Source organism: Hippocampus bargibanti, linkage group LG16 (assembly GCF_051943395.1).
Source record: "Hippocampus bargibanti isolate YZ-2025 linkage group LG16, ASM5194339v1, whole genome shotgun sequence".
In the NCBI taxonomy this organism is placed as follows: Eukaryota; Metazoa; Chordata; class Actinopteri; order Syngnathiformes; family Syngnathidae; genus Hippocampus; species Hippocampus bargibanti.
The window spans coordinates 4,487,395-4,505,823 of record NC_142749.1 but is presented as its reverse complement, the minus strand read 5'-3'; the positions used below and the strand labels follow the sequence as shown (position 1 = coordinate 4,505,823).

At 39.8% G+C, this 18,429-nt stretch overlaps 1 protein-coding gene across 1 annotated transcript in view; it reads left to right on the top strand.

The window, feature by feature from the left end:
• Positions 1 to 11,402, top strand: part of uvrag (UV radiation resistance associated gene) — a 64,209-nt gene extending 52,807 nt beyond the window's left edge. Inside the window, exons 14-15 of the mRNA XM_089017521.1 lie at positions 3,076 to 3,167; positions 9,053 to 11,402. Of these exons, the coding sequence (XP_088873647.1) occupies positions 3,076 to 3,167; positions 9,053 to 9,866 (906 nt within the window). The 3' untranslated portion in view covers positions 9,867 to 11,402. The remainder of the gene's footprint in view (positions 1 to 3,075; positions 3,168 to 9,052) is intronic.
• Positions 11,403 to 18,429: the final 7,027 nt, after the last annotated feature.

Genomic DNA, 18,429 nt, shown 5'->3' with positions numbered 1-18,429 from the left:
GAAGCTAAGCTTTCATTGTTTAATGTACAGAGCTGATGATAAACAGGCTGATTGGGTGGCTGGCCTGTACTGTAAGATTTCTATTGGCTCTTTTCTCCTGAGATTGTGTTTATTTGTGGTGAGTATATTGCCAAAAATCTGCAATACAGACTGCAAAGTCTTTGTGTTACATGTCTTTGTAATCGGGATGATCCAAATGTGACCCATTGTTCATTCAAACCCTCACGGTCACACCAACTGATTGCCTACCACACGATGTGTGGTAGGCAATCACACATATTGCGCAGTCTCCAAAGCCCTGAGTGAGATTTGTTGAATAATCAAACAGGGAAGGTGTTGAGACACGCAAAGACGTGATCAAGCATGAGGAGACCCGAACAGATCTGTTTCAATATGTCATCATGTGAAAGAGCCAGTGGGAGCCCCAAACTCCACCCTCTCTCCAACTAAAACCTCTCACCTTACAACTTTGCTCAATGGGACATGAAATTTCTCACCACGATCTGGTTAGCCCCATTACAAAGAATCCTGTGGGCAGTTTGAAAGCACGCTCAGGTGCACATATGGATATGTATGAAAGGAACTCCACTCGCATTCATCACCAAAATGAATGAAAAGGAAACTAAAAATGACTGGTAGTTTGAAGTGCAATTATCCTGAGCATTTTGTGGGATATGTTCCCTTCCACACAGATTTTTCTGATTTCGGTTATGACAGTTACAAACTATTCGTTCTATTAAATGTTTAAACTTTGGCGGTTTGGAGGAAAGAAAAGCAGTGTCCCGTTGTCTGGTCATTTCAAGTTGTAGAATAAGCAGTTGCCACTCAACTCCACTCCCATTTAACACACACGAGCTTTTAAGAGTCCTTTCAGCCAGATTTCTGTCCACCCCACGGCATGAAAACAGCTTTCCTGAAAATGACCTCTGATATTCTCATTTCATCTGATGCCAGTTTACTATCCGCCCTCATCCTCCTTGCCCCTTTGACATTATCTCACACACCATCCTTCTCAATAGATTTTCCTCCATTGGTATTGCCCACACCGCCCTAGTCTGGTTCCATTCATGCCTCAAAGACTAAGCTCACTTCATCAAGCTGTAGTCTTTTTTTATCCAAGTCTCATCCAGTTACTTTAGGTGTGTCCCAAGGCTATGTCCCATACTTTTCCTTATCGACCTCTTCCCAACTTGGCATTTTTTTAATAAAATCTTATCTCATTGTTTGGCAGATGATACTCCACACCATTTCTCCAGCTAACCCAGCATCTCAGTCACTTTCTCCACCCTCACTTTCTGTCGGAAATCAACTTTGGGTTCATGTATAAGTTCGTGAACCTTAACCTTGACAAAGCAGAATTTCTTCTGGTCTATACAAAAATTATACTATCCAAAGTTGGCAGTTTCCCTATCCCTATTGACCACTCCCAAGTTTCCCCTTCCTCTCAAGCCAAGAGTTTGCGAGTCGTCTATATACCACAAGCACCGTATATCAAATAACATAACCCGGTCATCCCATTTCCACCTGAGCATCATCACGTGTTAGAAAAGTTCATCTTGAACTCAAACTAGTTCAGTTTGAAGTTCAGAATTCAAAAATTTGAACTAAGTTTGAAAATGAACTAGCTCATTGTTTGTTTGTTTTTTCAATAGAACCTAATTGTGTTATGGTTGGCCCTGTGGACAAAACTGTGCCGTCATCTGGTCAGGTCCCAAGGGTTGGACTGAGCCATGATAGGTTTTTGTGTTGATCAGGTATCTTTTGGATTCTTCTTTCAACAGCTGGGGTTTGAAACAGCTGTCTTGTGCAACTCTCGCGGTCTGAGTTTGCATTTCAAATAGTCTGAGGTTGTCATGGCTACAGTTTTCATAGCTCATATCACAGATATGGACAATCTTCATACCGCCCCATTGACAACTGTTAAACAAGGACTTTTCATATTATTGATTTGAAAAGTCCATATTTAAACATGTTTTTTTTCATGAATAAATCATGAATTTGACCCATAACCTGTTCAACTCACTTAAAAAATACACCAGGGTTATTTAGATTTTTTTTAAATCAAATATTGAAATTTGTTTTTGTGTTTCAGTTCACTTTGTTTCACTTTTGTAAACCTAATGCATTAGGCTTGGGGAAAAACACCTTCATCTTGCACGTTTTTTCACAAAAGAACATAATTAAATTAGACATATTTACCTCAGGATTGTTTTTCTTTTTCTTCTTCTTTATACTATTATTATTACTGTTTTTTTAACTTGCATCGCTGAATGGATTTTTGACCTTAGCAGTTCTCATGGGATCATAATCCTTTATAAGACCTACTGACACTTAACCATCACCCCTTCCCAAGAAAAGCATATATGAATCTATTTATACGTCTCTGATGACTTGTTTGAATCTTGCCCTCAAGCTAGGTGCTTTGAAATAAGCAGCCCATTAGATAAGATCAATCTGTTTTAGTATGGATGTAAAGAGAAGAGGCGTTACTATGGCACCGGAGTGGAAAGAACAGATGTCAGCTGGAATGGGCAGTGGGTGTGTCCATTTCTGTGTGGTTGTGTGTGGGCCTGTAGACGTGTGAGACACAAGGGCCTCTGTGATTTATTCAGAATGTGTGACATGATGCTCTTATCCTGCTCAGTAATATAGAGCAAATAAACTTGGCCGGGCTAGTGATGGTTTGATGTGACAATGCTCAACTGTTGGGAGATTGTGGTACATGAACCACCATTTGAAGAGGACTTTTTAGTTTTGTTTTTTAAAACAGTTTTTCTTTTATTCTTTTTACCACCCGCATCTTACCCGTGTCTCCCTACACCTTCTCCTCTGTGCTCCATATGGCTGTTATCAACTAAAGATGTCCATTGTGGATCAGAGAAGCAATAGTCTGATGTCAAGAGAAAAACAGTGTAAAGGTGAAGGAATGTGCGAAGTCCCCCTCTGTGGGTGGGAGTTCATGTCAGAACACAATGATGTGTTCTGACAAGTGTGCAGTTAATATGTTGGGTGTGTGGTTAATATGTTGTGCTCATTGTTTTTGTTGTTTTTTGTTTGTTTCCTTCACGCCCCCAGCTAAGATATCAGCATGGCTTGACGACCCCAGACCTGCAGCAAACACTCCCCAACCTGAAGAACTTTCTGGAACACGGCCTGCTTGTCCGATGGTAAGCTCACATGTGTTGCACCATTAAGCTCACATGTATTGCACTATACAAGCAAAATATTTAGAAATGTTTTTCAGTGAGAGCCACACATACAGACGCGCGTATACACACACACACACACACACACACACACACACACACACACACACACACACACACACACACACACACACACACACACACACACACACACACACACACACACACACACACACACACATATATGTATATGTGATTTCAATAAAATGTCAGAATTTATTATTTAAAATAACTGTGATAATCCTCACCATTAATATGAATGGTTTTCTGTTCCTCATAATTGGTAAAAATCCAGCCAAACTATTGGAATGAAAGTCCACTTGCCACGTCCATATGCGAAGTTACTGCTCGCTCGCCTGCACACTGCTCATTAGCTTGCACGCTTGCTTTTTGCTGTCTCTCGCAGAGTATACTGATGCTAACGTTAGCATGGGGCTTGTCAAAGTGCCACTAACATTCGACTGTTTCATTGATGATATTGTTTCATTGAAATTACAATGGCGGTAGAACCTTTTCTCTCGACAAAGTCAAATCCTTCAGTCCATTCAACCTGAAGTGTACGCTACTCGTCTTCTCTTTTTACTTGTCCGCTTATTCAAAAAGGGGCGTTTACCTGTTTCGACATCAACGGCACTTAAGTCAGTGTCATCCAATCAAATTGCGCTTTCAGCCAACTGCAGCATGAACAGGAAATTAATAGCGAAAAAGGGAGAATATGTACCGTAAAGTCTCGTTATATCGAAATTGTCGGGAGTTGGAAAAAATATTGATATAACCGGACTATCAATATATCCGATCCTGCGCCGAACTGCATTAAAAGTAGGCAATAAATGGGGGATCTTTGCTATGGCATGTAATTTTCTCCTTGAGTTCATGGATTGCGTATCGGGCATGCTTTTGTACTGTAGTGAAGTGAACTTATGTAATAGTCACATAATAAGTCACTTAATAAGTGACTTATGCATAAAATAAAAACGTCTTTACACTTTTTTAATCACTACTGCCTTTCTAAAATTCAACCAATGCAAAAAACCACGAACGCCAGCATGTACATTTGAAAAACAGTGATTATTGCAAGTGATAAATATATCTGAATACAACACAATTAAATATATATATGGAAAACAAAAACTGTGACGTTTACATTACTGACGTTGATAAAGTATTCTGCAGCATGTCGAACTCTTTCGCAAATTCTTGTTGGATTCTCCTCCACTGCCACTATTGCCTTGTAGTTTGTTCCGATATCACAATTCTTACGTTTCCCCATGGTTGAAATTGGTGTTGAACAACTGTACATAAGAAGACTACAGTATGTTTCAGATGCTATTGCAGCAGTAATGAAAGATGTGAGCAAGACACGAAAACTGGTCACGTGACCAAGGGTGTTACAGATACAGATTTCGCTAATGGTGGTACTATATTGAAATCCTTAAACAAATATCGATTCAGCTTTAAGCTGCTTTTGTATCGATATAAGCAGGGAGGCTGGCGGGAGATGAAAAGGGCATCGTAGTAACCGGATTATCGTAATAACCGGGTATCGTACTCACCGGAACTAATTATATCATAAAAGACTAGAAATTTGCCGGGAAATGAAAATATTATCGTAATAAGCAGTACTATCGATATAAACGATATCGATATAACGAGACTTTACTGTATTTAGTTTTATCTGCAAGCCAGATGCAATCATCAAAAGAGCCATATATGGCTCGCGAGCCATAGGTTCCCGACCCCTGTTCTAAAGGGAGCACCACATCATACATATACATTTTCAAGACCAAGTGGTGCTTGACTGAATACATTTCAGTCAAATATTTAATCCAAAGGCGAAATGAATCATGCAATGAAATGCCATCTTAATTTTTTTGCTTAGTGTTAACACTTCAATGATTTTATGATTTTTTTTTTTGTGTGTGTCAAATCCAAGGCCTGACCAAGCACAAAGCTGTCTTTCATCTCCGCTTCCCTCTACGGGATCTCAAATGTGTTTTACACACATTCATTGAATAATCTTGTGTTTTGAAAGAAGAGAAGCCATCAAAAGTCTGCGCTCTCCAACGGGCCCGTCCTCCGATTACCTCCTAATGGGAAGTGGAAGGGCCCAAAGATAGATGAGATCAAAGCTTATACCCTGCTTGGTGTGCATGTGTGCTGTTGCGTACATACGTGGGTGAGACAACCAGAACAGGCACAAAACTCAATACTAATTCCCATTTCATCTGCTTAATCGAAATGTTTTCCTCTTGCCGCAATAAACACATGCTGACCATTAAAAAGCCTTCATGCTTCCCCGTTGGAATTCTGACCACAGGTAATGAAAAATGCAAGCAAAGTAGAAGCTATTAACATGGGGTTCTTTCCAGCTCCAGCTCGAAATTTAAACCAACAACCAAATCCTTATATATGAGAATTATTTGTCCTGCCTGATAAAGGAATTTACAGTTTCTTTCACCCCAGTTAAAAATGCTTGCCAAAAACTTCAAACCTCCATAATCAACGATATGATACCTAATTTTAATCAGATTCTTTTCTTACAGACACTGTATTGTAGGTGTTTCAAATACCTGACATGTTTCGGCGTATACTTCCGCGAGGATGGGTGAAGGCGGAAGTATATGCCGAAAATTGGACACCATTTTCCAGTCGCAGTCTTTACTCCCCACCAAGCCTTAATCATTTGGTTCAATTTGGATCAATTTGGTTACCAAGAATGTTGTCACTATTGCCTGCCTAAGATCAAATCACGGTGGTTGACTGGTGAGCACATCCGCCTCACAGTACAGTAGTACAGGGTAGATTCAGGGCTCTGGCTTTCCCGTGTGGTGATTGCCAACTCTCCCCGTGCCTTTTTGGGTTTTCTCCGCGTGGTACGGTTTCTTTCCATATTCCAAATAACATGCATGGCAGATGGCAGCTTAATGGAACGGTTCGGAAAATGAATATATATATATATATATATAATATATATATATATATATATATATATATATATATATATATAATATATATATATATATATATGCCATGCATGTCAACCCTCGGCGTTCAGTAGTGCTTTGTCTGTTTCAGTCCACAGATTTGAGTGAGGTGTCAGTTAATACACGTCCACTAGAGCGTACCGTAGCCAGGAAATAACTTGTGACTTGAAGAAACTTAAAGGACAACCGACGTCTCCGGACGAGTTGTGTCCATAATTTGTAAAATGACTTCAAATGACTTCTACTGAGTGTATTTTACAAAGATTCCATCGCATATAGCTATATTTTACGTTTTAAGACTCACGCTGAACATTCAGGAAGTCTTGTTTTTGAGTTGGTGACGAGTCCTCACGTTACGTCATGAAAGGACCCCCCCCCCTCGACCGACAAAAAGACACATTGTCGCAGTCCTTTATCACGTCAATGTATTTTGCTATACTGTTTATCTGAAAACCTTGATGTTACATCCAAAAGCCGCCAGCAGAGGGAGTCCAAGCTCCATGAAAGGAATCTATCAGCCTGTGGAAACGGGCTGATTCATTCCTCACGAGAGCTGGTCGCCATTTTTGGGTCTGACATTCCCCCCTGCCCGTTTGCCTCAAAATGACACGGAAAAAATTCTTTAATCGATTGCAAACATTTATGCTTTCCTCTTCAGAACTATTTGAATCATATTCATAACTGGATGTGTAACAAGAAAGCATATTATCCGAATCTGAAGCCATTGTTTTTATTCTCCAGCAATGCAAGACATCTTGGCGTGACGTCACAAACTGGGGGCGGGACTGAAAATGCCCAATTCGCAGCTCAATTTTTTTTGCAGATTTTGGACACTTCAAGTCATTTTTATTTGTGTTTTGCATTTGAATAAAAATACCAGACTGCGTGTTTTGGGTATTTTAGATGCTATAAAACATTTTTCTGATGTCAGTTAAAAAACAAAAAAGTGGTGTCGGTTGTCCTTTAAGAAATGCTGCCATTTAACTGTTCGAATATTTACTGTGAATGTGTAAATTGATGATATCCTCATAAAATTGCAAATAATATTTGCTATTTTTGCTAGCTTTGGAGCTGTCCAACCTTACTTAATGATTTCGACCTATTCTTGAAAAGTATGTCTTAAAAAATGGCTTTAACAGTATATCTGCAACAAAATCCAGTTCTTCTCCTCCTTCAGCCATTGTGGGTTGACAAAAACCCTACGTATTAAATCAACACAACCATATATTTGCTTATGCAGCTCGCTACAAATACAGTGTGCTAGCTCTGGCCAGTTTGCTCTTATCTTTTTCAATCTATTGTTTTTAAGCAGCGTTTTCTATTGAATACTATTATATACCAAATGGTGAGTATAGTTTTGCTTTTTGGAATGTTGCTGTGCCAATGGCCAGTTTGTGTTTGGGCGCCTTTTACTGACCATCTTCATCTTTATTTAGTTCATAGAGTTGCTTGTTCTGTAGCCACAAGGGGACACAATCCAGTGTCTTCTTGTGCCGGTCCCAAGCCCGGATAAATACAGAGGGTTGTGTCAGGAAGGGCATCCGACGTAAAAGCTTGGCCAAAACAAACATGCGGATCAAACCTCTGAAGATGGAGGACACTGATTCGCTGTGGTGACCCCTGGAAGGGAAAAGTCGAAAAGAAAAGAAGAATTAGTTTTTTTATTGTTAGCTACCTGATTGCCTTGGCTTCCATGTTTCTGTATGATAGGGACGTTGCTGTTTGAAGTCTGTCATAGAGCGGACGGGCATTTCCAATGCTTCTTCACAATTGTTCTGCATGTCACATTCTCTTCATGTAAGGTTTCAAGGTCAATATCAGCGGCCCTTTTGAGTCTGCCATGTGTTGGATGGTGGAACCATCCACATGACAAGTACACATTCAACGCATTACTTGACAATTTCTGTCAGACATGTCCAAATGAAAACAGTGAGGCAATTCAGTAGCGAACATGAATCTTCTGAGAGCACAAAGAGAATCTTTTTCACCTTTGAACCCACTTAAGAGCTAGCAGAATGGTACGAATAAGGAGTCTGTGTGTATTATAAATGGCTATGCCTATCAGAAAAGGGAGGGCCCATTTAAGTTAATTTATGGCTTCACTACTCAGGCGAGGTGGGCTGTTTCAGATTGCGGGTCTGTTATCTGTTACAGCGGAAAATGTCTGGCATACTTTGGTGAGCGCCTGCTGTGCACTTGTGGATGACAGCGAAAGTGCAGGCTCACAAATGTTGGAAAGTAGAGTGCTTTTCAGAGTGATGTAGCTGCAGTTAGTTTTAGATGTAGGCTTAAGAACAGAATACTGTAGATTTTGATGTGATTTTTTTTATTTGTATGTTAACTCATTTACTGCCAGACGTGCAAAAATGTGTTAATTTCAGTGCCGTTTTTTTATTCACTGTCACTTGAATTCCAGGACCCACAGAATATTGAGTTTTAGGACTACATAAACATTCAATGCAGCGTAAGAAACCTTAGACTTTCTTCTTTAATCAGAAAAAAAGAAAAAAAAGTCTGGAGTTATATGTGCTTGAAATGTGGGTGGCTGTCGAAAACTCAATGCAATGCATACATATTGGCTGATATAGCGCTTTAACAACAGCTGAAGCTGGAACAAAGCGCTAACATGGAAAAAAGGGAAATGCTTACCCCTTGTGGAAGGGAAAAACATTGCCTGAGGCCATGGCCAGTGCTTTATTGGCACCCAAACAAGAAAAAACAAAACCCGAACAAATTTGGGAATGGCGCTTCATGTCATAGTTTCAATTCCCGAATACATTTGTGAATGGCAGTGAATGAGTTAATAAGTAGGGATAAAAAGTGTGCACGATTACTGATTTGGTGTGTTCCATTCCTCCACAGTGACCGACATCATGTATCCAGCGCCATCCCAGTACCAGCCAAGTCTCACCTCGGCGTGCCCACCGCCTCAGAAGTCACCTACCCACGGCACACCAGCTCCCCAGACCGCGGACTGAGGAAGAGAGCGAGCTCCGAGACCGACAAGTACAAGACAAAAGCTCCACCCAGTTATGGCACCGCCGTGGGTCAAGAGGCAGCCGCGATAGCCCAAACAATGCAATCATCTCCGCCTAAACTCTTGTCTTCCTCCCTGGATGCCAACATGGCCTCACTTGACCTCACCGAGCCCACTGAAGCCAAAGAGGAGGAAAAGGCGATCGAGGAGGTTAGTGATGCAGCCTCCATAGTGGAGATACAAAACAGCACTGACAGAGAAACAAAGGTCCACCAAGATCAGACGGAAGAGCAAAAGAACCAGACTTCTTCTCCATTAGGAGGCACCACTGATGATCCAATGGCCGCAAGTCAGCATGCAAGCGGCATGAACGGCTCTCTTGTTCCAGGACCAGTAACATGCTTGATTCCAAGTCCTGGTCCATGCTGCTCAGTGGAGCAAGCCGAGGAGATCATGGGGACCGAGGCGACCAACTTGGGCCTGGGAATTGGTCTACGGGTGGGTTTAGAGCTTGCGGAAGAGACCCGGATGGAAGACTACCGCTGCATTCCAGTGGACCAAGCGGTAGCAGTGGAATGTGATGAGCAGGTTCTGGGGGAGTTGGATGCCGCTGGCTTTGAGGAGTTCTCCAGACGCATCTACGCCCTGAATGAGAACATGTCCAGCTTCCGGCGACCTCGCAAAAACTCGGACAAGTGAGGCAGGTGAACTGGAGGAGAATGGCAGGCAGAAGTAAAAGAAAAAAATTGCACAGGGATTTTGGTCACAAATAAGGCAGGGATGTGAAATGACAGGACAATGGTGGAATTATCCTGGAATAATGACCGATTTGCACTTACCACAAAAAATTCCAATGCATATTTTAAAATGAAATGCAATTACACTTATAAGTATCGGGACAGCCATCTTTTTTTTTCAGAGCTGGCATTAATATATATATTTTAGCAATGGAACCAATTATACTGATCATTCAATTCATTTCACTCAGAAAATATTGGACCTTACTATGAACCATTTCTATCATGTAAACAAAGCACCATTCACATCTTGTTCACGAGCGACATATACTCATCCAAGAACAATTGTTTTCTGCCGGAACTCACAACAATCTACTTTTCCCTACTAACATACCTCAGGATTAACTTCTACCAAACAGGTTTTTGCACGCTTCACTGTTATGACTCTTGAATGGTCAAACCGTCGACACACGGCCTGTTTTTTGATCTCACTCGTGGAATTGATTGTTAATTGCAACTTCAACCAATTGGGGCATCCACCAAAGCATTACTCCACTCATTACAACGCTTGTATGAAAACGGGAGTTAACATTGTAAAAGAAGTTCAAACCAATAAAATAAAATTACCAGTATTTATGTTCGATCAAAATATTTAGTATAACACCCAACCCCAGTGCACACCCTACACTGTCATCATTATTACAGCAATGACCGTAATCATTGCTGTAATAATGATGATGAACGGCGTACATGCTAATGTAAAGATGCTTGCCGAACCTTGCATGGCAACGGTGACGAGCACGTGGGAATTTGTATACATGCATGCCAGGTGTTTGTTCACATCAACAGGCACACAAATCACTATCCCACTAATGACCTTTAAACAAATGGGAGGTGGTTACTGGAATTTGCTTTCATGCGCATTCACTCAATTCCCATAAACTCCCTTGGACCATTATGATTGTCTTTTATGTCGTTCTTCCCCATTGTTCACATAAGTAGCGAAATACACTGATTCGTATTTAGTAGACCTTCAATGTTATGTCTGTAATCAGATGGAAGTGTAATGATATTATGTATCTCCATTCATTCATCTGGGATTTTCATCTCAGTGATCGGAATACTTACTGATATGCAGAAAAACCGAAATAATCAGTTTATTTATGTCCCAGGAATGTTGTTTTTATTTTTCTGATCAACTAAAAGGTTTGTGTTCTAGCCCCTAAATTAAAAAGAATGTATATTCTAAAGTATATCACAACCAATGTGTTGGTCCTCAATGTGGACAACAGGAGTGTCAAGATCATCCAATGGCAGTTTCATTTCAGCTCCAGTTTTGTCCCGATGGACGTTTAGGAGGTATTTTGTGTAAAATGACTAAATGAACTATGTTATGATCATTTCTTTCGACTGCAAGGTGGTTCAGTAAGTGACCATGTACATATACTTTTGTATGGGTTTCTTTTTGTTATTAAAGACTTGCAGTCCATTTGATGTATACTTCTGTTTGTTTATTTATTGACACCATTTTGTGTTATATGAAAATATATATATATATATATATATAGTAAAGTCTCGTTATATCGATATCGGATATATCGATAGTCCCGGTTATATCGATACTATTTCTATGAGCAGAGAGAAAATTACATGAAACAGGGTCGGATATAGAGTCCCGAGAGAGAGAGAGAGATAGATAGATATATATATATATATATATAGTGAGAGAGAGAGATATAGATAGATATATATATTTTTTTTTTTATATGACGTATTTTATGGTGTATGAGGCGCACCCAAAGGCTTTGATTTTCTTCAAAAGATGACACTGCGTCTTTTACGTAGTTGAGCCTTAATGGTGAAGTAATACTGAGCCTCAACTGGTCTCAACTAATTTCAGCGGCCACAAATTCATTTCTCATTGTAAAAGAAGTAATGTGTAACCCCAGCCTCTACTGTAGCTCCTTATAATGTGGTGTGCCTTATATTTGGAAAACTGTTATCGATTTACAGATTATTTTTGAAAAATGTTTTTCATTCATTGAAGGTGCACCTTATATATGGAAAAGTTTGAAAATCCACCATTCATTGTGGGTACCCCTTATACACCGGAAAATATGGTATGCATATGTATTTTTTTAAACCTCACTAAAGTATGACTGAAATAATTTTGGCCTCTCAGTATTAATCAAAATTACCCACCTTTGACCCTGAAAGATTTCCAGATGCTGTAAAAACCAGTACTTCCACTTTACTTGAAAAGGAGCATTACTGTCCAAATTAAGCCCAAGGGCTCAGTCTAGCCCTCACATCATTTTATTCAGCCCACGAAAGCAAATCAAACTTGTGAAATTCCATGATGCTTGCTAGAGCAAAAAGGCGTTTTCATGTTTATTATGTTTGTTAAAGTCATTATAAGTGCCTTGCACGCTGGGTCTGAGAGGACAGTCATTTCATCCGTGGATAAAAAAGGGATTTGATACCCCTCCTATATAGGAAAGGCATATTTACAGTAAGTGTGGCCAATTGATTGATTAATAAAAATAATAATAATAATAATAATAATGCATTACATTTTAAGCGCCTTTCAAAGCTCTCAAGGACACTTTACAGTCACAGACAAGCATAGGTACTATAATAAATAAAATTGAATCACAAATACAATGCCATAAATAAAATACAATTATAAATAGAAACGGAGAGAGCTACACAGAAAATGCAATTTTAAATAGATGGGTTTTGAGATGTAATAATGATTGATGTATTGATTGACTGATGGATTGATTGATTGATTGATTGGTTTGTTGTTTTTTTTTTGGTTGGTTGATTGGTTGACACAATTCATTCATCACTGCATGGCTTGATATTGATACAGCACTCACCACTTTATTGTCCTCAAATGACCGCCTGATCCATAAGTCTTATAGCATGAAGTGACAACAATGCAAGAGTCAAACATCACTTTTGGCAAGCACCCAACTCTTCGATTGAACGTCAACATAGAATTCGAAAGTACTTCGTCATTCATTAGCAAGCTGAGACGTCATTCAGGGACTCAAACTTGCTTCATAAGTGGAATGAACAGGTGTCTCCAGACAATGTTACAAGTGCAGAGGGAAGGAGACTCCACAGCGTCACTCAAAGCCCAGACGTGGATGTTTCCACTCATCCTGGCCCTGCTCTGACTATCCACTTGGCTGGTTAACAGTAAGCACGATTTTCAGCTCAGCTGTGGAAACCATCTCCTAAACCGGACGATTTGGATAAGATCCCAGTGCCCTCAATACAGTTGCAGCAATAAAAAATATATAATAAAAACTTTGCTTTTTGGCCAAACCTTTCCCTGACCCATTTTCCACATGTTGCAGCAGCCTCTTGAATTAAATTTTGTTCCAGCAATAAATCAACCAAACAATTGAGGAGCAATGATGTCATCACATTAATGTGACAATTGAGTTGGGAATTCATCCTTGCGGACTTTTTGATGTGCTGTAATTATCTACCGGGAGGATGGATGATGCAATTGACACCCAAAATACTATAGTGCTCAACATATAGCACCAAATGGATTCCATCCGCAGCTGACGATCATATACAATAAGTAAAGGCATATTACTGTATTTAAGAAAAAAATGTGTTACTTATGATGTAATGCTTTTTCATTCATTGTGTTTTCATGGATTACACCAGATCTCTTTGTTGTAGTTACATTGAGACCTCAACTTACGAACTTAATTGGTTCCCAGACTGTGTAAGGTGAAAAGTGTGTATCTCAAAAAAAAATTCCCATAGGAAACCATTAAAATGGGAATAATCTGTTCCCAGGTTTCCATAAAATATACTTTTCAACTAAATAAGCCTTAAAACTACACACAACATACCTTATTCTATGTATAATAAATGTGCTATTGTATTGTAATGAAAGAAATACACTGCATTGTATCGATGAGAAGGTTTCTTCAGCCGTCATCTGTACAATTTTGAAGGTTTCGGACGTTTCGCCTCCTATCCAAGAGGCTTCGTCAGCGAAGTCAGCGACCACTCCTGTACGACTGAGAGCTTACACAGACGTACTGCATTGTATCATAAAGTCACTTTATTTACATCATTTATGGCTTGATGGAGGTCGAAGGTCAAAGGGAATTGCTGTTTGGAAAGAGGCGCATTACATGAGGACTTTAATTAAAGAAATAAACTGTGCTGTAAGATAAAGTTTTATTTACCTTTTTGATGGTCGTTGATGGCTTATGGAAGGAGAGTCACCTTCCATAAGGACTGTTGGTAACTTAACCTCTGGTGCTGTTCGGTCGCGTGCTTCCGCCGAAGATCACTCCGCCAGCCGTGGTGGGTGTGTATTATGAAAATAGTGCTTATTATAAGGTTTAATTTTCATAAATGTGACGTTTGTAAGACGAAAAGTTTGTAAGATAAGGTGTTTGTAAGTTGAGGTCTCACTGTACAACAAAATTACACTTTACAGCCCTGCATTTATTTTGAATTTCCTGTGATTTCTTCATTTCTTTATTTATGGGTCCCATAATTTCTGGTGTATAAGGCACAAACAAAGGCTTTTCTTCAAAAGATGACCCTGCGCCTTATACGTAGGTGCGCCTTATTTGTAAAGATATATATATAGCCACAACTGGTCTCACAACTACTGTCAGCACCCACTGAGTCCATTTTCCCCCCGTAGAACAAATAGTGAGTAATGACAGCATCTATTATCGCACTTTGTATGTATTGTGGTGTCTCTTATATTTACAAAACTTTTAGATATTTATAACTATTACATTTGGAAAACTTTTTAGATTCATTGGAGGTGTGCCTTTCAGTCCGGTGTGACTTGTCTACGGAAAAAGTTTGAAAATACATATTTCATTCAGGGTGCGCCTTATATTCCGGTGTGCCTTATGCACCGGAAAATACAGTGTGGTCCAGCGCAACCCTTATGATAAGGCGTTTCACATAATAGATGTCTGGATTTATTTATTTTTTCAGTTTTTTGACATTTATTTTGAAAATTCCATCTTCTTAAACCGTCATGGAATAGTTTTTCTACCTCCCACACATTGAAATCCTTATCAAAGTTTGTAAATACACCATTCATTCAGAGTGCACCTTATACTCCGGTGCGCCTTATACACCGGAAAATAGAGGTGTTTTTGTGTATATACAATGTGGTCCAGCGCAACCCTTATGATAATGCAGTTCAGATAATGGATGTCTGAATTTTTTTTCCTGTTTTGTAACATTTATTTTGAAACTTCCATCTTCTTGAACTGTCATGGAATCGTTTTTCTACCCCACACATTGAAATCCTTATCAAAGTGTGAAAATACACCATTCATTCGGGGTGCGCCTCATACTCCGGTGCGCCTGATATACCGTAAAATACAGTGTGTGTGTGTATATATATATATATATATATATATATATATATATACAGTAAAGTCTCGTTATATCGATATTCAAGGGAGTCCGAAAAAATATCGATATAACCGGGACTATCGATATATCCGACCCTGTTTGCATTTCTCCGTGCGTGTATAGAAATAGTATCGATATAACCGGGACTATCGATATATCCGATATCGATATAACGAGACTTTACTGTATATATATATATATATATATGATGATGCCCAGTGCAAGTGCCTTATGATAAAGTCTTTCAGATAATGGATGTCTGGATTTTTTTTCCAGTTTTGTAACATTTATTTTGAAGCTTCCATCTTCTTCTGGAATTGTCATGGAATTGTTTTTCTACCCCACACATTGAAATCCGTATCAAATCATATTTTGTTGAGAGAAGCACATCCTTATTACACACATACACACAGGCATCCATTCATCTATTTTCAATACTGCTTATCCTGAACGTAATTGTGGGAAGTTGCCAGAGCCCATCTCAACTGACTACATTGCAGACTGGTCGCCAATCAGTGGCATGGCACATACAGAGACATGTGACGTTTTACACTCACATTCATATCAGGGGAACCGATCCCATGATGGTCGCAGGTGTGCTGGAGCAAGTCGCAGCCCTCTTTGGGAATCCTCAACCAATTGCCAGCCAATTTAGAGAACAATTTCGGGACAATTTAGAGTCTTCAAATCAGCCCGCCATGCATGTTTTTGGAATGTTGGAGGAAACCGGAATACTCGGCTAAAACCCACCCAGGCCTGTGGAGAACCTGCAAACTCCACACAGGAAGGGATTGAACCCATGACATCTGCACTATGAGGTCAACGACTGGCCCACCAGGCCACCCTCAACACTTTTTCTTCAACATTTTTCAAAAAGGAGAACAAAATATAATCTAGCCAAAACAAGAGTGCACCGCTCCTAAAATCACTTTGGATGGACAGCTCACTTACTCCCAGCCCACAAGAGGACACGGGGGATACAAAATGGACCAAAGGATGCAAGAAACAATGACGAACACTGTTTGTTTATATATTTATTTATTCAAACTCTTATTTTTGGCCCATCAAGAATGCAGTTATGTACCGCTGTGTGATAATGGGACACACATGGGCACTATCGCCGCAAATAGCAGCGTTTAGGAGGGAATTCTTCAAGGTTGTTTAACAACTTTCCTCATTAATGACCTCATGTGTGCAATTGTCTCATCTTATGCGTCACAGGTGCATCCATTCTTTTGGCTCCCAGCGTTGCGCTTGTCTGTCTGTGTGTGTGTGCGTGAGTGTGTGTGAGAATTAATTGTGGCAGATGAGAGAGAGCTTTCCAGATCGTTGCTTGGGGCAAAGCACGTTTTGACGAAATCTGCTCAGCGCATGAATAGAACATTACACCTGGAACGAAAGAAAGGGTTTCTGTCTTATCAATGAGAAGATTGTCCCGCCGGTTCCATCGGCAGCTTTCGTCATGGAAAGTGGCTGGTTCCAATAAAACTAAGTCTCTTCAGTCCGCTTTCACGTTACAGGATGTAGATCAAATCATTTCATGGGACAGCTTTTGGTGTCATAGTCATTCGTTATTAAGTTAATGTGGGAATATTTTGCCTTGGGCCTTCCCTGGTTAATGACGTTTTAGGTCTAAAGTTATTTCAGGGGGACTTCTGCATAACGGTTGGCAAAGAACTATTTTGTATGGTTCAATGCCTTGAAATGCAATCCTATGTCGGAGAACGAAAAATGAATTCTTGTCAAAGCATGATTAAAGTTAAGCCAAGTAAAACAAGTTTGGATTGGATTGGATTAGCCTTTATTAGTCTGGCAGTGGAGAAATTTACATTTCACAGCAGCAAAGTTATGAAAAAAATAGTAAAGGAAAGGAAGAAGTAGAAAAACAAATACAGGAGTTGCAGTAAAGGCAGCCACTCTCGCGGCGCCATCTTGAAGTCAAAACAACAAACCTCAATAACAAATAATGTGACACAATTTAAAAAATAAAGTAATTTAATCTTAAATTAAATTACCCTAACAAATAAGAAGGAGCTTAGAGATGGCCCTTGATGCAGTTCCACCTCCGCATTGAAGTTATCCATCCTTCTAGCGCAGGGGTCGGGAACCTATGGCTCGCGAGCCACATATGGCTCTTTTGATAATTGCATATGGCTCGGCGATAAAACTAAATACATATTCTCGCCTTTCATTTTCTCGCTTTTCATTTCCTGTTGGGGCCGCAGTTGGCAAAAAGCGCAATTTTGATTGGATAATACTGGTCGTCATGTTGAAACAGGTAAATGAGCCCGACGAGTCATAAAAATGACGAGTACACTTCAGGTTGAATGGACCGGAGGATTCACCTTTGTGGAGAGATAAGGTTCTGATTCTAAATTGCAATGAAACAATACCATCGGTGACATTTTAACAAGCCCCATGTTAACGTTAGCATCAATATACTTCTGCGAGAAGTATATTGCAGATAGCAAGTGTGGAAGCTAATGAGCCGTGTGCAGGCTAGCTAGCAGTAACTTCGCCTACGGACCGGAAAGTTTACTTTCATTCCGATCGTTTGGCTGGATTTTTACCAATCATGAGGAACGGAAAACCATTCATGTTAATGGTGAGTACTATCACAAAGTTATTTTAAGTCATACATTCTGATATTTTGTTGAAAAGTGGCCGTGTGTGCGTGCGTGCACGTTTGCGTGTGTGTGTGTATGTGGCTCTCACTGAAAAACATTTCTAAATATTTTATTTTTATGGCTCTCAGATGTGTGTAGTGTAGATTTGTGGAGCCTAATTGATGGGATTTTTTAACCTTGCAGTCTACACTCTACCTTTGAACAATCAAAGTTGAAACTCTCTCACTGTCGTCTACCTGTCTCTTTAATGTTTAAACCACCGCCCTCACTGCTGCGTTCTTGACCAATCACATGGCTTTAACCGAAGACGGGGGTGGAGAATAGAGGACAAAAAACAGTGGCCACCATTTTCTTGTTAGGAGAAGGGGCTCGTTCGCGAAAGACATATCAATCATTGTGGCAGCTCCGTGTGTATCCCGAAAAATAGTTTGTATGCCGAGGTAAGATTTTCATAAATGTAACTTTCGTAAA